The 22,406-nt window shown below is 36.3% G+C and overlaps 2 protein-coding genes and 2 long non-coding RNA genes across 4 annotated transcripts; 3 read left to right on the top strand and 1 right to left on the bottom strand.

Moving 5' to 3' along the window:
- Positions 1–8,798: 8,798 nt before the first annotated feature.
- Positions 8,799–13,372, top strand: SIP1 (seed imbibition 1). The gene is made up of 13 exons (XM_086662683.1): positions 8,799–9,484; positions 9,601–9,851; positions 9,966–10,056; positions 10,525–10,573; positions 10,661–10,752; positions 10,834–10,941; positions 11,025–11,159; positions 11,253–11,663; positions 11,763–11,904; positions 12,001–12,068; positions 12,158–12,292; positions 12,514–12,731; positions 12,820–13,372. The coding sequence occupies exons 1-13, from the start codon at positions 9,294–9,296 to the stop codon at positions 13,194–13,196; spliced, it is 2,268 nt and encodes a 755-aa protein (XP_086518809.1). The 5' UTR covers positions 8,799–9,293; the 3' UTR covers positions 13,197–13,372.
- Positions 13,373–13,641: 269 nt separating this feature from the next.
- Positions 13,642–15,507, top strand: LOC147560517 (uncharacterized). Its single transcript, XR_015234818.1, has 3 exons — positions 13,642–14,180; positions 14,626–14,790; positions 15,018–15,507. It is a non-coding gene; the product is annotated as an uncharacterized LOC147560517 (long non-coding RNA).
- A 1,271-nt stretch (positions 15,508–16,778) lies between these two features.
- On the bottom strand, positions 16,779–19,258 carry LOC147560516 (small nuclear ribonucleoprotein SmD1a-like). Its single transcript, XM_086662682.1, has 4 exons — positions 19,129–19,258; positions 18,961–19,037; positions 17,409–17,600; positions 16,779–17,136 (listed from the first exon to the last, which is right to left on the bottom strand). Exons 1-4 carry the CDS (start codon positions 19,140–19,142, stop codon positions 17,072–17,074), a joined length of 348 nt encoding a protein of 115 aa, XP_086518808.1. The 5' UTR covers positions 19,143–19,258; the 3' UTR covers positions 16,779–17,071.
- Positions 19,259–20,818: 1,560 nt separating this feature from the next.
- Positions 20,819–22,126, top strand: LOC147560515 (uncharacterized). The gene is made up of 2 exons (XR_015234817.1): positions 20,819–21,034; positions 21,436–22,126. It is a non-coding gene; the product is annotated as an uncharacterized LOC147560515 (long non-coding RNA).
- The last annotated feature ends 280 nt before the right edge of the window (positions 22,127–22,406 follow it).

Below are 22,406 nucleotides of genomic sequence, written 5' to 3'. Positions count from 1 at the left end.
AAATGAACACTTCATGATATGGGAAAGGTGAGCCATCTAATTGTGGGACCATAAAAGTCTATTGGCTCCTTCCTTACTTTTTTTTTTTGATGAGATATCTCATTTCTTACTTGACTTGAGAAGGACTACTTTGCAAGTGCATTCCCTACCACCACAAAAAGAAGATGTGCTATCCATCTATTATTATTTTTAATACATATAGATATATTCAGACTTAAATTTCTTCTTATTGATTAAGAACTACGAGATATTTTTGAAGCATCGTAATAGTACTAGATGAGTAACCAACTTTATAATTTGTATCAGAGACATATCATAAGAATTAACCTAACACTGAAGTTACAAGGTGAGACATATTCACAATTACTTTTTCTCAATGATATTCACAACTACTTGAAGGAGGCTATATCTTAATTTTGTCTATTTATGTTAAATGAAGATGGTGAATTCTAACCCTATGGATGAAACTTCATAATTGTGACTAAATGAGAGGAATGATTTTTTGAATCAAGAATAAGAAATTAAATAATTGTCAACAAAAAAAAAAAATGTCATTTCATATCAATAAAAAAAAGAAGATGTCATTTCATAGTAGGATAAATCTTTGATATATACAAAACTCTAGTCAGGATTAATCAGATTAAGAATCTTAAATTTCATTACGTCCTAACATAATTCTTAGGGTTAATTCCCATTTGGTCCCATATTTTGACCTACATGTTCATTTGACCTCCATATTTTAACACTAGACTGTTTGACCTCTCTAACATATGGTTTTGTTAAGAGTATGATGAAATTACTTTTTCACTTCCTATTTTACCATTACCGAGATTAATGGTTATTTTCCCTTGTTAAGAGTAATTATTATCTATAATGAAAAAGGAGAGAGAAAGCAAAAAAGACAGAGAAAGAGAAAGAGGAAGGAAATGAGAGAAAAATAGTTCAATCATATGTAGATGAGAAAGACAGTGGAGATGATGAAAGCAATTGACAATCTATAGATAAGATAAAAATGTAGAAACAAATTTTTGGGAAATTAGGTTTTTGTGAAGTGGTTGATGAAATAGTAAAACATTTATGTTAGCCGAACAATTTTAGAGGAGGTTGAAATAGGAAGAAATGGGATGAAGAAACTAACCACACAGGAGAAATGTATTAAGGAATGTCGGACTTCTAGACGTACCATTTACTGCAATGAAATAGTGAGTAGAGAAAAGGCGAAGAAAAAGAAATTGTACAATTGGAAAAGGGAATGGTAGTTTGAGTTGAAACAAGCCAATGACAAGAGAAAATGAAATTAGAAATGGAATGACAATGTTGGGTGGACAAGAAAGAGTTAGTTTTCAGAGTAGAAGGTAAAAACACGATGAAAGTAAAGGGGCCGTGTGACCCCTTTCTTGTTGAGGTGGCAACTAGCCCCCTATGTGCAGAGGGAAGGGGTCCGTCGACCCCCTCCACGAAGAAGAACGAGAGGTGGTAGACCGACTTCTCTTGACTTGCAGTCCAAAGAAATGGGTAACCAATCCTCTCCCATCTCTCTTCTATTATCAAAATAAATAATAATTACTCTCAACTAATGAGAGAAAACAAGCATTTGATAACAGTAAAAGTAAAATAGGAAGTGAAAAATTAATTTTACCATATCCCTACCAGAACCTTTTGTTAGGGGCCAACTAGTCTACTGTTCAAAATATGAGAGGCCAAATGAACAAGTTGGTCAAAATACGAGGACCAAATGAGAATGATGACGGTGAATGGGTGTCAATTCACATTCTATAATTTACAATAGAGCCAATTTAAAAAGAGGAAAAGAAAGAGGACCTAAACTAAAAACTCCGGAAGCTTTAAACAAACAGAAAAGAAATGATTTCTTCTACAAATTCCGAGCTTGAAGGAGACGGTTCAAACCAAACACTCCCTTCCTTCATTCCCATCCTTTGACCTTCATTTTTTTCTTTCATCTCGGAGCTGATCAATGATGAAGACACTCACAGTTGTATTTCATAATGTTTATTTTTATCTAACGCATTATATTTAATTCGTCTGAATCGATAAGTTGATATTTTATCTGAATAAAACGAACTCAGACGAGTCGAATTCAGACGGATCAAATCAAACAAGTCGAACTCAAACGAATCAGAGGAGTTGAATTCAAACGCGTAGAACTCAAACTACTCGAGAACTCAAACGACTTAAATAAAGACGGGTCAGATCAGACAAATGGACTCAAATGAGTCAAACCCAACCGAGTCATACTCAGACAATCGGACGAGTCAAATTCAAACCAATTAGGGAAAAAAAACAAACACCACCATCTTTGTATGACCTACCTAACCTAACCTAAAAGGAGACTCAATTAAATTTCTACCAGCATTGATCAGTCTCCCACCTCCTTGTTCCTTTCCCCCTAAATATAGAATCCCCAAAACCAATTTTATTGATTCCAACAAGATTTAAAGTCAAATCATAACGAGCTCTAGCCGTTGGATCAGACAAAGTTTCATAAGCGTTGTGCATCTCGATAAATTCACGACTGTTGGATCTAGATACATCAGGATGAATCCTCTTGGCTAAACTCCTGTAAGCGGATTTAATCTCAGCAGGGGAAGCTGTTTCTTTAATTTGAAGAATCTCATACAAATTTGTTGTTGATTTTTTGATATTGATTCTGGGAAGGGTTTCTGTAAAAGCAGATTGGATTTTGAATTTGGTTGGATTTCGACTTGGGTAAGATGCTGATCTTTGGAAATTGATTGATTTTGGGGAAGAAGATAAGAATTGGTGGTCTGGGGAGAGTTGAAATGTTCTGGTGGGGAGGATTTGGGTTCCTGACATCGGAGAACTGGTGAATTTTAGAGAGCGATAGAGAGAATTTTGGATTAGAGAGAGAGAAACAGAGGAGGTTTTTTTCAGTGTGGTTGAGAAGACAAGAAAAACAGAGGAAAAAGAATGAAGATTTATAAAGAGAGGAAGTGTCAGGATATTTAGGAGAGAGAAAGTGAGGCAATTGGTGGGATTTCTTTTGTGATAATTTTAGTTGGCTCCAATTTTTAATTATATGATTTCTAGAAAAGGCACCCCAAGCGCCCTTACCCCACTTGCTGTCCTAATTTCTTCTTCTTCTTCGTGTCGTCTATCCTCCCTCTGATTTCTTCGTCTTCGCATAAGAGAACATATGGGTTGAGTTGTCGACGTACCTTCTTCTACTTTTATAGTTTTATTACTTCGACACTTTTTTCTTCTCTCTTTAACACCTTTTCTTCGAACATTATTTTTCAAATTTTCAGTTTACCTTCTTTGAATGAAATTGTGAATTTGAATCTTTAATGTCTTAGAAATGAAGAAAAAATTCTAGACAGTAAGCTCAAATCAAGAGATTATGGGTTCATTCAATTGAAGCTCCTTCACAAATCTGTGAATAGTTAGGAGAATTTGATTGTTTCTTGGCGTTGAAGTGGACAAAGAACTGTAGATGTTGTCTCACCTCATTGGTCGCGAAGCAAGAATAAATCAAAGCAGTCTGCGACCCTCAGACTGGTTCGAGGCCAAGGCCTTGCTTTTAGCTTTGGGATTAGGCAGTCCAAAAATAGATACCTATAGTCTATAGATGTTGCCTGTTGGAGGTCAAACGAGAGATTGACTAGAGTCAATTCTTTTTTATGGGCCACGACTAGCAGTTCAAGGGGGCGCCTTTAGCCACTCCCTTTTACTGTTAGTAGGTATCCCAAACTCCAACCAAACACCAACCATGTACTATGCCGTAAACAAATATCCCAATTTTGGCACGTGCAAATATTTCTAGAAGGAAAAAATTAGCATCAGGGCAGATATGTTGGCACGTGCGAGAACTTCTAGAAGCCTAGAGTTTGGACCCATGAAAGAGCTTTTTCATAAAGCGGGTAATCGGGTGTTAATTATGTCGGGCAGGGTCCACATTTTGTTGTCTGAGAAGTTGGGAAATGGGTAAGCACACACTAGTAGCCGTAGGGAAGGAAGACCTCAAAAGTCTTTCTAGAAACCATTTTCTCTCTCTCTCTACCTTTCTCTTTCTTTCACTTTCTCTCACTAATGTAATGGTATCCCACTAACCTCTCCTTAATTAACAATCAATTACTACAAGTTTAGTCATCCAAACAGAAACTCTAGTACTAATATTTTATTAGATGTGGCGTTTTCAAGTTTAACCCCTACATATAAAATGGTATTAGTTGAGCCACATCACGTGATATCTCACATAGATTATTTTGTTCAATAGATGATGGTGTCTTCACCTATGTATTTAGACGGATAAACCACTAAAAACATTTCCTTAGGATTAACAAAAAAGTCGTCGTTCTAAATTTTGTTTCTAATAATAATAATAATAGTAATAAATTTTGTCAGTAAGATGAGCCGTGAGTGAGTGTAATTATCTTTTCTATTTGTCTTGCACTTTCTGAATTCTCTCTTTCTAATAAGTTAAGGTGTTAAAACTATTTCTCTTTATCCAATTCAGAATTGTTTTATTAACTGAAAAAATTATACATTGGATACAAATACTTATTTCAAGATCTTAAGATAAAAACATGCAAAACAACTAAAATTACACATAGAATTAATTCAGATTTCAAATTCAGTGCTGGAGAAAAAAAAACACCTAAATATTTTTTTGGTTACATTAGTGAACTACCATAGGTTGTGAATCTACATGCTCCACCAATACCAACCAAGTTAAATTATCTAAAATTAACATGACAAACAAAAAAGAAAATTTAGTAAAAACACTTCAATTACTCATTTGAATTGGTTTTAGATGAATTTGAATTATAGGGGCAACCCGGCAACCAAGTGAGGCCTATATCTTAAGGGTTTAAAGATTTGGTTCTCTATTAAAATTGAAATGTGACCAATAATGTTGAAGTCTATAAATTTAAAAAAAATAGTATATAATACTTCAATGAAATTCTTATTTTATTTTTCATAACTATGCATAATACATCATTTAGGGGAGTAGACACCTCAACCAAATTACTCAAGCTTGAAGTATAAATAGTGGGATACATCGAAAAGAATCAAACTAATAATCTATGGGAAAGTAAACTCATGACTAAGCGTATATCATTTTTCCATATTTAATGGAAGTTATTTGGTCATTCCAGCCCTAATTACAACATTTCACTAATTTTAGGATAATCTCTTATTTTCTTATTCTAATGTCAACTTCATGGAGTCATTGCAAACAAAATTTAACAAAACCCTAAAATTAATGTCACTAGTTTAGTGGAGATCAACTTCTAATAGTTTTAATAATAATAATAATAGTAATAATAAAGATGTTTATTATTATTAAGGAAACAAATTCCTCGTCAAAAAATGTCATTTTGTGTTGTTGTTACTCATACATCTATTTCAAAACGATTGAGAGGAATAAAAGAAAAAAGAAAGAGGCAGAAAAGAAGGGTTAGTTTGTTTTTATACTGCATTTGCCTAACCCGAAAATGTAAGGTGGTGTATGGAGAGTGGATGAGTGTCATTTGCCTAACCCAAAGGGTCGGTTTGTTTCTTTCTCTCTATAAGGAGTCATACTCCACTTTTTCTTTACTCTCACACGTACGAACCCTTTTTATGTATAGATGGATAACCACTTATTATTCTATATGTCAATTCTATCTTGCTATGTACTTATTGTCAATTGTAATCTATATCCAATTCACCAAACCTTAACAAAAGGTAAAGGCGATAAACGATGGACTAATTGTTGACTAAAGGAGATAATACGAGACCAAAATTTGACTCTTATTTATTCAAAAAGAAATTCTATTCATCCCTTTATTTTGGTCTCTTACTCGGCCCTCCGCTGATGTGGTCACATATCACTTGAGCGTAAAGCAATTGGAGAGAGAATAGTGAGAAAATATACTGCAGTGATATGTCACCACATGAGCGGAGGGCTGGGAGAGGGACTAAAATGGAAGGATGAATATAATTTTGTTATTTAAAAAAACTTTGCCTTATTTGAATAATGACTTGGAGCTGGGTGAGATAATTCTTCTCCAGGCGCTTCCATTTCAATTTCATGCTACTCCAGAGGCCTCTATAGGAATTTGGGTGAAGCCTTTAGGTTTTTTGCGTGCCTTTTACTAGCTAAGTTAGCTGCTTCTTGCATTTATATCGGCACCCCATTTGGCTGTGGGGAGACCACTCTAGTTTTTTTTTTTTTGTTGAACGAGACCACTCTAGTTAGTAGGCTATGAATGACGGATGGAAATGTCTTAAACGCTGTATTCTTTGTAACTAGATCATTTTCTCCCATTTGAAACTAGGCCAGTGATTTAGGGAAATAAGCGAAATTTCCGGGGCAATAAATTTTGGGTGGAAGCAAAAACTTTTTGTTTCCTTCAAACACTTATTTTTTTCAGCTTCTTCCCTCTTTTTCCTCTTCCACTTTCACCACCATCTCCAGCGACCATCCGGCGAACCACCATTTCCGGCAACATTTTTTTTATCTCCTCTCCATCTCCGACGAAGGGGAGGAGCCACTTCGCCGGAGCTCTGGTTTCCAGACGAGTCTGATTTGCTCCGGCGAAGGGGTTGCTCCCCTTCGCCGGAGACGGAAGAAAGAGAGAAAAAGAGAAGAGAGAAGAAAGAGAGAAGAAAGGGTGAAGAGAGAGAGGCAGAAGAGAGAGAAGAAAGAGAGAAGAGAGGGTGAAGAGAGAGAGAGGCAGAAGAGAGGGATGAAGATGATGAAGTCGCCGGCGACCTTTTGCCGGCGACTTATGAGGTGTGTTTGGTTTTAGTTTTTTGAGTTTTCCACCGTCTTTCTCGAAAATTTTCCCGCTTTCCTCAAAACATTGGCCTTGAAACTATTCTCACATAACAATCTAGCTTTTTGAATGGGAGACTTGGAACAACTACATTTTGGTCATTCATAGATAAATAGAAAGATGTTGTTCTCTCTATTATAATCATGTGGCTATGTTCTAAGTATGTGGATAAACTGTTTTCAAGACTAGACTAGGAGAACATGCATTGGGATCTATGCAGAAAGATTTAGGTCTAGATATGTTTGTTTATACAAATTTTAGGGAGATGTTTGTACATACAATAGTGTAATACACGTAGGTGTGGAGTCATGCTTGGAGCTGGTGATCAATAAATTTATGAGATGTGGATACTGGAGTTACCTATCTGCTTGCATTGGGTGAGTTAACTAGTGTTCTTATCGGAGAACTCGGCCCGAGTTTGAGCTCCATAAGCTTGGTAATAAGTCAATTTTCTCTATCTTCGATTAATATATCTCTTGAAGTTTGTTTCTCTTACGAACCTAATTTTTCTCTTTCTCTCTCTCTCTCTATCTTGCGCATTTTTAACTCCTTTGTTTATGTCTGTCAATCTTATTTTTTTTAAAATCGACTACGGTCTACGTTAGTCGTTACAAGAAAATTGATATAAGCACGATAACAGCTTAAGCTAAACTAATAATTAAAGACGCTTAAAATCTAACAACATGGAGCCTAAAGTTCGACAAACTTATTACAATACTATTTTTTACCCTTGCATGTTAGAGATAAAATTTCAAATTATTCTAACATCTAATTGAAAGAATGAAATTCCTAAAAGAGAGAAGTGAAGGAAAATTCCACCAAGGATCAATTTTTCTATTTACGAAAGAAAAACAAAACAAAATAACCAACACTTTTTTTTTGGTTAAAGAATAACCAACACTTTCTTGAAAATGAAAAGAAGCAAAATTACCACGTAGACTCTGAGTTGGATTTGATGCTAACTCCCACCTACACATATCCACCAAAGGACCAGGTCGTATTCGTCAACGTAGATTCCACGTCATTCCAACGTGGAAATAATCTCGCCACATCAGATTTGGAATCTTACGTCATTCCGCCTCGATTTCATTAAACATAGTACTCCGAGTGAGTAACTAATACTCCGTTCATCTAGCCGTTGGATTTCAAAAAGTCAATGAGTTTAGTTTGACTCACGGCAAATGATTTGGGGGTGAGTTTACCCATTTCTCATTTAAAGTGAACTATTGTTACCTCGTAAAACGCGTATCGGATCTACCATACCCCTCGTGCTTCAACCAGTTTAGCTGTCAAAAGATATTTTCCCCAAAATACTTGTAAGATACTCATTTGGATCATCAACTTTGATGATTCAAAACTTCATACAAGCTTCTTCTATACATGAGCAAATGATAGTCATTTCAGACTAATATCAGATAAATAATTCTGACCGGACGTATTGCTTAAATGAATTGAAAATCAATCGAAATCAGGCTCTCTTGGACACGAGCGTATGATTGTCATCTCAGATACCAGATAAATGTTCATGGCTCGGTGTATTACTCGAGTAAATTGAAAATCAACTGGAGTGAGACTCCCTTAGATACAAGAACATATGATAGTCGTCTCAGATCATATGAGATGAATGCTCATGACTCGATGTATTACTCACATTGATTGAAAATCAATCAGAATCAGACTCCCTTGCATACAGGAGCATGTGAAATTCATTTCAGAGTATATCAGATAAATCATAAATAATTTTGACTCAATATATTGCTCTAATGGATTGGAAATCAACCAGAGTACCCAGACTCTCTCAGATAGAGAAGCTTACGATAGTCATCTCGGATTACATCAGATAAATGCTCATGACTCGATGTATTACTCAAATAAATTGAAAATCAATCAGAGTTAGACTCCCTTAGAAATAAGAGCATATGTTAGTCATCTCACATTAAATCAGATCAATGTTCTTAACTCTATGTATGACTCAAATGCTTTTAAAAATCAATCAGAGTCAACTATCTAGACGAATCGGGACAGCCATTATATTTAGGTTTTAAGATGAATTCGACTCGAATCTGATTTGAGTCGGAGTAATAAAGCGAACAAACTTTATCGATTGTATTTTAGATTATCAAGACGAGGAATAATTAAAAGCAATGCCTCACAGCAAATTAACCAAACACATGGATGGTCAATCACACCCCATAACCCCATATCATCATTAAAGACAAAAGAAGGAGTAGTTTATTTCATGGTTATCATAAAATCTAGTACACCGAATCATATTCTTCCCGCCATAATTGATTGATTCCCAATTTCAATGGCTTTCCCCTGTTTTTCAGGACAAGTTGATCATCAAATACTCTCTCCCTATATAAACACCTCTTCACTCTTTCACCAATTCAATCTAATTCTAGGGGTTTCCTATTCTTGATTGATTGAATTTCTCATTCTAATTATTCCTATTGAGTTATAGAAATTAGGGTTTTTTTTTAGGGAAAAATGACAGTTGGAGCAGGAATTTCAATCTCTGATGGGAAATTAATGGTGTTGGGTAATTCCATATTGTCTGAAGTTCATGACAATATTGATATAACTCCAGCTAGTGGTGATGGTTTGATTAATGGTGCTTTTATTGGTGTTAGATCTAATCAACGCAGATCTCGATGTATTTTCCCTATTGGAAAGCTTGAGTAAGTAAATTTAGATATCTTGTTTTTGACTTGTTCTTTAGTATAATCTTTCAATTTTGAGATTTGGGTAAGTTTTTTTTGGGGTTGATTTGATGATTATAGAGTTGAAATTACAGGGAATTGCGTTTCATGTGTGTTTTTCGGTTTAAGTTATGGTGGATGACACAAAGAATGGGTTCTTGGGGAAAAGATATTCCATTCGAAACCCAATTTTTGATTGTCGAAGGACGAGATGGGTCTCATTTCGATGATAATGGTGAAGAAAAACCAGTAGTTTATACTGTTTTTTTGCCTATACTCGAAGGAGCATTTCGAGCTGTTCTTCAAGGAAACTCGAATAATGAACTTGAGATTTGTTTGGAAAGTGGTAACGAATAGAAACCCTTAAACTGTTTGATATAAGTTATTTTCTTATCGAACTTTTTTTGTTGAGGATTGAGTTTGTGTTGATTTAATGGTGGAAAATATTTTTATATTTTAGGTGATCCCGATGTCGATGAATTTGAAGGTAGTCATTTGGTTTTTGTTGCTGCTGGATCAGACCCATTCGATGTCATTACTAATGCAGTGAAGTGAGTAGTTTAATCTATTTCTATTTCGGCCAAAATTGTACGTACGTTTTTCGTGTCTGAGAATAGTCTGACATGGAAAAAGAGAAGGCTCTTGCTTGCCTACCTAGATAATATCTAGGGCAGCTCCATTTACTGACAAATGGCTATGCATTAGATGCTACAAACCTGAGAATATTATGCTAGAGCTAGGCACACACGTGATGTGGGTCGGACGTACTTCACACAACAAAAAGATCTGTGATACGCTCAAAAGAGATCCACTGGCGAGGTGCGTGTAAGATTAGTTCTACATGGGCAAATGGAAAACTCTTGAGGCTTCTTTACTCATTCATTGCCAATTGGTTTTCAGTTTGATATCTGCAAACGTAAAACTGCGTCCTTCAGAAGAAAAACAAAATAGTTTTACCGTCACTTAGTAGCTTAAAACAATTACCATAACCAAATCTCATTTTTATGTTATTTTTTCAGAGCAGTAGAGAGGCACTTGCAGACGTTCTCACACCGCGAAAAGAAGAAGGTAACGTTGTTCTTCGAAGAGTATTTCTGTATGAGATTTTACTTGTTATATCGATTATTCATGTGTCTATGCTTTAAATGATCCTAGATGCCCGATATGTTGAACTGGTTTGGTTGGTGTACTTGGGATGCTTTTTACACCGACGTTACTTCAGAGGGAGTCAAACAAGGACTAGAAAGGTAAATTTGTTCAGCTGGAGTACGCCTTAGACATCCCCGAATCGAATTTAACAGACTTATTGAAATCTTTGTTTTCTGCAGCTTTGAGAAAGGAGGAATTTCTCCTAAGTTTGTTATAATCGACGATGGATGGCAATCGGTTAGTATGGATAATTCAGGAGTTGCATATGAAGCTCAAAATGCAGCCAAGTGAGCACTGAACTTAGATATCATCTTACTTTCGCTTTCTACCTTTCTTTTATTCGGCTAACGTTGTCTTCTTCGGTTTTCAGTTTTGCTAATAGATTAACAGATATAAAGGAAAACCAGAAGTTTCAGAAAAATGGGAAAGAAGAACACAGGGAAGAAGAACCAGCCATGGGTATCTCCCACATTGTTACCGAAATCAAAGACAAGCATTCATTAAAGTAACACCACATTATCCTTAATCTTGATTTTCTTAATCCTCGTTCATAATAGATTCTTCGATCTTACACTTAAGATTCTTGAAAACTTGACAGATATGTTTATGTATGGCACGCAATAACTGGGTATTGGGGCGGAGTTAGGCCCGATACAACTGAAACAAAACAATATGATTCTAAGATTGCATACCCAATTTCATCACCCGGGGTTCAATCCAACGAATCTTGTGACGCTTTAAACAGCATTGCTAAAAACGGGCTTGGACTCGTTAACCCAGAGAAAGTTTTCAACTTTTACGATAATCTCCATTCTTATCTTGCATCTGCTGGCATTGATGGAGTCAAAGTAGATGTTCAAAACATCCTCGAGACTTTAGGAGCCGGCCATGGTGGAAGAGTTAAACTAGCTAGGAGATATCATCAAGCATTAGAAGCTTCCATAGCTAGAAATTTCCCGGATAACGGAATCATATCTTGTATGAGTCACAACACAGACGGTTTATACAGGTAACTAAGCTCTCTTAACTTCGATATCGTAAATTATATCCATAAAAAATGTTGAATAAATCTCGAGAACTCGTATTATGTTTGCTTTGTGTTATATAGTGCCAAGAAAACAGCCGTTATAAGAGCTTCGGATGATTTTTGGCCGAGAGATCCTGCCTCCCATACAATTCATATTGCATCTGTTGCATATAACACAATTTTCCTCGGGGAGTTTATGCAACCAGATTGGGATATGTTTCATGTGAGTCCCAAGTTGAAGTTTTTATGCTTTTCTTCAATAACCTACGAAAACGTTCTTAGAATTTGTTCCATGCTTATAAAAATATGATGTTCTCAGAGCCTTCATCCCATGGCTGAATACCATGGAGCAGCTCGTGCAGTTGGAGGATGCGCTATTTATGTAAGGTATAATTCTCATTCCTTTCTAATAGTTGTGAAGAAAACGAAAGTTGTAAGAAACTTAATTTCTTATGTCTGAACTCATCTTATTGAAGTGATAAGCCCGGACAACATGATTTTAATTTATTGAAGAAGCTCGTTCTTCCCGACGGATCCATATTGAGAGCCAAGCTTCCAGGAAGACCAACCCGAGATTGCCTATTTTCAGACCCGACCCGGGATGGGAAAAGGTAAAGTCCAGCCCTTTCTGAAAGGTTTTTTTGAGAAAGTAAGATTTGAACCCTGGTCTCCTCAATAGAGAGAGTAGAGACGACATGTTACCACCCAACCAAAGTGTGTTGACTCTCTAATGTTGGTTCTAGAGTCAGCTTTTATTTCCTCAGTATTGGTATAGGGTTAAAAACGAAAGACGATGTATACTAATGGTTGATGAATCCTTCAAACAATGCAGTCTTTTGAAGATATGGAATTTGAATGATTTCTCTGGAGTATTGGGGGTATTCAATTGTCAAGGAGCTGGATGGTGCAAAGTTGAAAAGAAGAATATGATCCATGACAAACTACCTGGTACAATAACTGGCATTATCCGATCCAAGGATGTCGATTATCTTCCCAAAATTGCTGACGAAAAGTGGAACGGCGATTCCGTTATATATTCTCATCTTGGTGGTATGTTTTGCTAATATGTCCACTGTTCTTTCGATAAACTAACATTTCCCGCTTCTTCTATACGCGTTAACTTTTTTTGTTGTTGCAGGTGAACTGGTCTATCTTTCGAAAAATGCATCTATACCTATCACACTAAAGCCACGCGAATATGAAGTATTTATAGTTAGTCCTGTTACAGTACTACCTAACCAAACCTCGTTTGCTCCAATTGGACTTATAGAAATGTTCAACTCCGGAGGAGCCGTCAAAGATGTGAAGTATGAGCTGGATCAAAGTGGCATTGTTAGTATGAAAGTTCGAGGTAGTGGAGTGTTCGGAGCTTATTCTTCGGCTAAGCCCAAGAAGATAATGGTTGATACAGAGGAAGTAGAAGTCAATTATAAAGAGGGGTCTGGTTTAATAACTATCATTTTGCAAGTTCCTAAAGAAGAGTTGTATTTGTGGAACATAACCATAGAACTATAAATTAGGTTAACGAAATTTAGTCGGCGAAGAGCTCCCATGGATTCGTCGATAATCTTGGAGGTAGAAATTTATGTCTCACTTGTTATAAGGTCACCTAAAGTAATGTAATGAGATATTTTCACGTACTGAGCGAAACCCTTGTTATTGAATAAAACTTCTTAAACTCAAATGATCAATATTCAAAATGATTTGATGATATTTTTTTACTTGTACTACAAAGATGATTTATGTGGCTAGATTCCTTCTGGGTTCACATGCCTAAAACACCCCTTGATTGATGTGGTTTGAAATCATTATTTCCACTTGGGTAATCAGAAAACACAATGGGTATTCATCCAAAACTTTTTTAAAGATACTTTTGATTTGTCTTGTATTGAATTCATCTTTATTTCTTTTGAAAAGATTGGGGGTGTTCTTGATGACCCCTTCTATTACACAGAAGTTTAGAAAGAGAAAGAACAATGAAATAAGTAAAAAAGCAGAACTCCTCTGTTTTTTTTTACAGCTATTATTACTCCATTGACAGACTTGATCATGAAGTGATTTTACCTCCACAAAAAGTATAGATTTGATGGATCTTTGTACCTTGACAGATAATTGTAGAGAGAAGAATGGAAAAAATTTAAAGCTTTCTTATCCCATTCTGATCAACAATTCTTACTTGGGTAATTCAATTTTTCAACTTTCTTTCACCCATTTAACTCTTTGTATGAGATTACCTTGTGGGTTTTTCCTATAAACTCTAACCTTGGTGAGACTATCTTTTCAACATTTTGAGTGTGGGTTTTAGAGTGAGTGAGAATGGCTTTGAAGTTCTTAAGAGTTGACAAACTTTTTAAGGGTTTTAACAATGGTGGTTGGGAATGGAAAAAGAAACTTATTTTCTTGTTAATTTTGAGTGAGTTTTTCATTGTGTTAGAGTGGATCAGTATGTACTGTCATTTTTACAATACCCAAGCTCATGAGAGGATCATACCAAATCAGGTCTTATTATAAACCCTAGTTTCTTTGATGTTTACTAGTACTTTTTTTAAATGTTTTTTCATCATTTGGGTATATTTTTGTTCAAATGGGGTTTGTTCATTTAATCAAGAAAAACTCACTTAATCATGAAATACCAATTTGCCATTATGAATGCTTCATTTGTCACAATCTTTATTGTTTGATTGTTGTTTTAAACTTAACATTGTGTGAGAATAGTCCCACATTAAAGAAATATTGTTTTTTTGCACTTAATGTTTCATTGTTAATTAGTTTTGAGTTCCATGACGACAAAAGTAACAAATATTAATGCTAAAGATGTTGTAAAGACTCTTTAGAGTAATGGGTTTAGTACTTAATCTTTAAGTTAAGTTGCTAAACTAACGTTAATCTCCATTAACAAGTAGGTTAGAAAACTTCATTAATATATTTCTTTCTTTCATGGCAGAAGGAAGAAGCTATCTTACAATGTGGGAAACTAGAAGCAAAATTTTTAACACAAAATGGGTTTAAATGTACTCTGAAAAAAGTTTGTTCAGTGGAAGAGAATACTGAAACTCTTCGTGGGCATGGTGATAAATATATGGAAGCCAAGTCCCAATGCTTTATAAAGGTAAACAAAATCGTTTCATATTACTTTCGGCTTTTACGAGTTTTTGCTTTTGCTTATTTATTTACTATCTCTAAGTAACTTTCATGTAACATGATCTTGTTTAAGTGAACAAAGTAGACTAGCCCAACTCTCAATATGAGCCGAAACAAATGATAAATTTTTATGTTGATTCGTTATTTCCGATTATGAAGATACTGAAATTTGTTTTTCTATTTGACTCTAACTAGGATATATCTATGAGCCCACTTCGAACTAGCAAAGAGCCAGGTAGTAAATGCTTCATGTGTTGTGTGAAGAAGTTTAGTCCCATTCTTGTTGGTTTTATGATGACCTCCATTCTAAGTTACCTTTTGCAAAGATTGTGGGCAAAACCAAACCAAAAGCTAGCTCAACAAGGAAACTTGGGTCGACGTCGTCCACTGCAAAATGGGAACCAAACTTCTTCAATTTCGGAAAGGCCTAGTGGAAGATGGAAAAGAATACTACTTTATATATTGATTATAGTAAGAGTGTATGTGTCGATAATGGTGTTTCGTCGGCTAAGAGCAAGATATGGTTGATACAGAAGGAGTGGAACTCAATTACAAGGAAGGGTCTGGTTTAACGACTATCACTTTGCTAATTCCCGAAGAAGAGAGTTTGTGTTTGTAGAAATTTATGTCTCACTTGTTGTAAGGTCATCTAAATTAATGTAATGAGATATGTTTTAAGCTGGCAGACCCTTGTGATTGAATACTTCTTAAATCTAAATGATCCACAATCCATCTTAGAAATGATGTGATGATATTTTTTTTCCTTTCTTGCACTACAAAGATGGTTTATGTGGCTGATTTCTTCTAGGTTTACTTGCCTAAAACACCCTTGATTGATGTGGCTTGGAACCACTTTTGTGAAACAAAAAACAGCAAGTTTTATTCATCACTGGAAGTCTATTAACCAAATATTTCTGATTGGTTCGGGATTTCTACTAGGGTTTTGTCTTCAAACTAAATAGGTGAAACTAGGCCGTGACTTTTGGGTATAAAGAATAATCTCCGGCAAATTCTCTATAGAATCCATGTTTTTTTTATACATTTTCGGGCATATTGTTTTTAGTCCAATAATTAACCAAACATTACCCTTTAATCTTCATCTTCTCTGTTACCTGCACCACCACCATTCTGACCATCATTGCCACCTCTTCTCTCTAGGTTGGTTTCTCTCTCACACTCGATCTCACGATTTCCCCTTTCTCACACAACTCTGATGACGGGTAGTGTTCCCTTCGTCAGGATCCCCTTCTTCTGAGACGAAGGTGACTATGAGGAAAAGAAACCCTCCTCGAGGGTTTCGTGGTTTGTTAGCCACAAAACAAATTTGTGGCCAGAAAGCCATGAAGTGTTTCATATAGACTAGCCACGAGATTTTGTTGTGACTGACCCGACCACGAAACCCTCGAGGAGAGTTTCGCCAGATGCCCTTCTCGATGTCTGATTCCGACAAAGAGAATACTTTCCTTCGTCGGAACTGTGAGAGAAAGAGAGGGAGGGAGAGAGAATGTTTGATCAAGTCGATTTTTGGGCTAAAAAGAGTAAGTCAAAATTTGTTGACTAAGTTCTTTACGTCCCAAAGAGATTTTTCTTTTGTCTGTAAAGGGGCGGCCTGAAACTATTGTCTATGAAATCAAATGGGGAACAATGAGATTCTCGATTTGGTATCTCTTTTTCGGTTTTTCCACATCCTCACTTGTAAATTTCTCTCTCATCTCATTGTGAATCTCTCTCTCTCTCTCTCTCTCTCTCATCTCATTGTGAATATCATCTCCCTCCCACTCGTCTCATTGTGAATATATCCCTCCCTTCCTTTCAGACCCCTTGATCTCCTCAGCTCCCCGGCCACATAAATCTCATTTTCTCTATATCTTGCTGCAATGTGTTCTCCTGATCTTTCACTTTCTCGTGATTCTTGTAATAGACTTCTTGTATGTTCCAAGTAATAAATACCGATGATGAATCTAACCAAAATACTTGAGATAAACATTCAATTTAACATGTTCTAGATGTCACGGTCACTACTAACATCTAGGAAAACATATTTCTTTAGAAACAAAAAGATTCGAAGCCTGATCTCTTCAATAGAGTCATACCTGTTACCACTCAACCAACTCAACCAAAGTGAGCTTCACAGAATTCAAACATTTAAGCTACACTGAAAGATGTTACCTCCCACATATTAATAAGATTCAATTTAGCTATTTGTACACAAACCAACCCTGAAGTAACTTGACAAGATCACAAGATAATTAGCGTCCTGCTCGACCACGTCCTCGCCCACGCCCACGACCTCGCCCACGCCCAACCGCTTTCCCTAAAAAAATAGCCCATTCATTCTTAGTGAAGCAGAAAAGGGAAAATGAACTGAAAGGGTTTAACCGACTTTATAAACTAAGGCAGTGTCAGTTTTTTCTCTAAATGAAATTTGGCTCGAGGGTCAAGTTGGCTCGAGTCATATTTTAGAGTGTTTGTTTTTGTTTGAATGGCCTTAATGGCTGACCTGAGCTACTTTGGGGCATTTGTGTAAGACGGTTCAGATTCATAGGAAAAACAAACACCAACAAAGTACAAGAAATGGACAATTACCAGCAGCGGCTTTTTTGGGCTTGATCCTTGGGGTCTCCTCAACCAGCAACGTCTCGAGGTTTAAGCTGTCGGGAAGAATGTAATAGCGAATATTGTTGCCTCTTACACTCAAGTGATCGAGGGTTACAGGGTTTTTACCCTTCACTGTCAGTTTCACTGTTTTCAAATGTGTGTTCATACTTATATCAACACCTGCCATGAAAGAATCAACCAAATCATCAGCGATTATGTATCATTAAAAGAGAAACACATGAAGAGATGGAAAAGAAGAAAGCAGTTAAGATGGTGGGTAACTGGGTATAAGTTAGGATTGAACTCTTCTGTCAAATGTCTGAGTAACACGGGTGGGAATGGAAATTTATCGTTACCCGGGGTTCAATTACAGTATCAGAACCCTGAATTATTTTTTTGAAACTTTGAATGAATATCAGAACCCCGGAGTACAAACTTATGGACATACTTCAACACAATTATATGCCCTTATCAAAATTTTGTCTCCAGAACAATCTTTAACTTATTTACTAAAATCTTTTTGCTACAAACCTTCGTCATTATTCTTCTAGTTCCACTATGTTGAAATAGTTTAGGAGAAATTGGTCTAATCAGTTCATTAAACAGCTACACAATTTCAAAACAATCTGAAAAATCTGAAAGAGTAGGTTCTTTCAAGTGATCCTACAATCACCCAATGCCCAAAAAATGTGTTCGGATGAATATGCTTTAGGCCAAGTTAAGACACTGACAGAGTTTCAATGTTGTGAAGAAGTTACCTTCTCATACTATTTTAGATATATGATATATCGCTCTTATATTCACTTCTAACTATTAAATTTTAGGTTCTGGCAGTGATATCCAATACAAATTAGTTAAGATCTAAAACTTATCAACGGTGTGAACCAGTTATAAGTTCAAAACCCATTACTTCGACATTCAAGCAGAAACATACTTAGTTAACTCTCTAACATAACTAAGGGTGAGCAAAAGTAAGTCGAACCAAACCAACCAACCAAAGACCGAAAGCTTTTCCAGCCAAACCAAACTAAGTCACATTGATTCGGTTTGACTTTGTCTTGAGCATTTGGGAATCCCCTCCCCATTTTAAGACAATACAATCAAGTAAAGTAAGGTGGGTTTCATATGCAACTGTAGTAAACCAGAAACTACAGTAAGTAGGCCTTCAATTTGCGGGTGGGTAGATTAACAGTCAGCATCAAACATTAGAAGATAAAAACAACAAAGGAAGTTCTCATGCATCTCAACTAGACAAGACAGGCGAGTGTAACTTGAGCTTCCACTTTAGAAACCCTAATTTTGGATCAAACCTAAGTATGTGCAGAAACCCAGAATTAGGGTTTTATTTTCAAGCTAGGACGTAATCAAGCATCATTTCATGAAAATAGATAGCCAAAAATCATGAGAAAGGAATATGACCAAACAAACGTAAAAATGACTAACTAAAACCCTAAATACTGAAACACATATAGACCTAGAAATTGTAATAAACTAAGAAAACTATTTACTATTCAGTAGACAGAGAGAAAGAGAGAGGAACCTATGATTGTGCCATGAACGACAGTTCCATTTTTAAGCTCAATCGACACAGTCTCGTTGTTCAACTTCATCAAAAACCTAACACAGATCCGAAGAAACAAATTAGGGTTTCGCATTTTGAGTTACAAAAGAAGAAGAAACAGAGAGATCGAAAGAGAGAGAGATGTACCTGACGAGCTTCATCTTGGAAGGAGGAGGAGGTAGAGAGAGAAACTACTACTAGCTAGGGCTTCAAGCAAAGCCAGTCGAAGAGCGGGAGGCGTCACTTTTTATTTTGAACCCCTAATATACCTATACTTAACACAGTCTATAACTGAGACTGCTCCATTTTTTGGGCCTTCACAAAGGCCCAATTAGATAATCCAGAGCCCAGTAAAGAACAACATATGGGCCTAGACATGGTTAGGGCCGATCCCGTCACTTGATGGGGCTTGCCCTAGATAGTGTCGGGAAGCCCGATCAGATTTAAGCAGCAATTTTTTTTTTGAGAAAATGACTATGATCTACGTTAATCGTTACAAGGCATTGATACATCATGAAGATGTGATAAGCACGATAACTGTCTAATTTAAACCATAATAACTGAGGCCTAAAGCCCGAGTGTAAATTCAATCGTATCAGATTTTCATACTGTTTGTGTTTTACGGGCTTATGATGGTTATGATGGTTGATACAAGTTGGTTCCAGCCTATTTTGATCCAGACGAATTAGATTTAGACAACGAGAAAAAAAAAGACTTGCACCCACCTTAAACTTCTATTTTGTTCGTTTAAACTCAATTGATCTCTCTGGTTATGGGTGTTTTTTAGGGGATATAAACTTTTCGAGCTTGTCTAACTGAAGTTTATGAACCGATTGATCCTATGTAGTGTAACAAGCTAAAAGACCTGATTCCTAAGTGGCTTATCCTCTTTACGAATCTAAGTTTGAAACAAGCTATCATTAACATTAAGGAATGAAAATAACACACCAAGTCTAGTACGTGTTCTCTACTTTCTTATTATAGTTTGTTTTTGAATCTCAAAGGTTAGGACTCGGTCCTGGTATTTCATATTTTTCTTTCTGTTGAACATCTTAGTTGGTCTCTCTTCAAAGTAAACACTAGAGAGATAAAATCTCCACCATGCCACACTCCATCTTGAAAAAGACCCAACATTGGGTAAATGTCCTAGTGTCACGGCCTTTTTGTCCCGTTATGCTCAAGAATATGGACGTGACACTAGGCAGGATGGCAAACTATTATAAAGAAAAAACAATTGGAATTGAATTTTATTCACATAAAATAGACATATCTCTTTTTAGGGTCTCAATGAAATATGTTTGAAACATTCTACTATAGAAAAATGTTAAATAGGTTGAAAAAAGAGGGTCGACCACAACCCAAAGCTAATATGGGCAACACTCATTGGGAGGGTCATTTATCTCTTTAAGTGATCCAACCAATGAGGTCAGCCACCCACATCAGCATTGGGTGCGGTTGCCCCCTTTTATTTTAAAGGGAAGTTTTATAAAGCCTCCTCAATTTTGTTAAAAGGCCTCCCCATGAACCATTTTACTTGCTAAATTATAACTGAGGGGAGGCCTTTTAACAAAAATGAGGGGGCCCTATAAAATCTCCCTATTTTAAATTGGGTCGAGCGCCTAAACCACCATGGGCTAGTAAGAACTCTGACCAGACTTTCGATCTCATTTTCTTTTTTACACGTATCTAGTTTAGTAGATCCTCACGGTTTAGCCTGTTCCGAAATTCGAGTAGTCCATTCTCTTTGCCACTTAATCATTTTGGACCATTCGGGTCATGTATCGGACTCTCGGGCTAGCTTCTCACACATGAAAAAAGAGATAGGAGAAATGGGTTTGTCACGCCCATCTCACACCCTATAAATAAGAGAAGATGAGATGAGAGAAGAAAATGATGGTGACTTAAAAAACGCAAAAAGGGAAACAAATTCTGTTCACAGTGAGATTGCGCTTTACGTTCCTTGTGAAAACAAGAGAAGAAGAAGAAAAGGAACAACAACAACATCATTCACAACAATAACACCTCATAACCCCCCCAAACAAATCACAATCAGGTCAGTCAATTCTTCCCATTTTTATAATTATCACAATCTTTGATCTGTTTTCTGTTAATTTTATATTTTAACAAATTGAATTTGAATTGATGTTTATTCGTTTGATTTCTCTCTGTTTTTAAAGAGATTTTAGGTTTTCTGATCACTGATCTGATTCTAACTTCTCTCGCCACCTCTTGCTGTTTCATTTGTATGTGAATTTCTTACTTACTTTTGAAAGTTCATGATTTTTCAAATTGAGCATGCATGAAGCTATTTTTCGAATCTGGAGGAATTTCATGAAGAATTTTATGCGTTTTTTCAAAATGTTCTCTACTTTTAAACGATTCCGTGAATCAGATTCGATTCAACATTTCATCTTATCAATTTGATCTTATCTTAATTTTTTACTGTTTTGATAGAAATTGATGGAGCGAGAGAATAGGAAGAAAAGAGGAAGAGAAGAAAATCATCAAAAGAAGAAAGATTCAGGAAAACCTAATAACATCGCAAAAAAACAAGAACTTATCTACCTTGATCAAAATCATGAACCTGATTTCTCCACAACAACGAAGAAGAAGACGACGACGTCAGATTCATCATCGTCCTCGTCATCATCAATTCGGCCATTAGGAGTCTTCGATTTTCCATGGAATCCGATCAGTGAACCAGACGAACTAAAATTCGACGATGAATTTTCTTACTTGTTCGCCGATACAAGTTCGCCGCCGGTTAACTGTGGTTTAAGTTTTCCGGTTGAGGTATTGACTGAGAATAATAATAGTACTACTCCGGAAGTAGAAGATCAGTTTCCTCGAGATTACAAAGATGAGAAGTTATCTGAAGATGATGAAATCGACGGTGTAGATTGTATTTGGAGTTCTGTGCTGAATCAGCCTCTCTTTCCTGGACCTACACATCAGAAACACTATCCAGTTGGGTAACTGAAATTTTCTATTCTAGAAATTCTATTTGGCACCCAAATAATAACCAAGTCCCGCCATAACCCCACTATGGTGAATCGGTGATTGGGCTTGGCAACTTTTGTAGTGCCTATATAACATTTGTCTTTTCATGTTCTCATAGTTTTATATTCTATACTTCTTTTATTTTTATCGGTTGCATTCTATATTCGTTATACCCACCCATATCGTGTATATGGTTTACTTAACGATAATGAATGCCTATACGAAGTTCGTAAAACTTAGGTATGTGCTCATGCAAACATAAGTCTAGCTCATGATGTAAATAAATGGGCCCCTTACTTCTATCTATGTAAGGCTTCATGTGAGGCCCTTTCGCCCTGGGGGCCCGAAGCGAGGCTTTGCCCGCTTGCACCCCAGGGCCGGCCCTGAGCATGTCCAACCTCAGCCCGGAGGTCCAACCTAAGGGC

The sequence above is a fragment of the Eschscholzia californica genome, unplaced genomic scaffold (genome assembly GCF_041429995.1).
Source record: "Eschscholzia californica isolate CP2 unplaced genomic scaffold, dmEscCali1.0.p SCAF_2, whole genome shotgun sequence".
Classification (NCBI taxonomy): Eukaryota; Viridiplantae; Streptophyta; class Magnoliopsida; order Ranunculales; family Papaveraceae; genus Eschscholzia; species Eschscholzia californica.
This window is presented reverse-complemented; position numbering and strand designations above follow the sequence as displayed.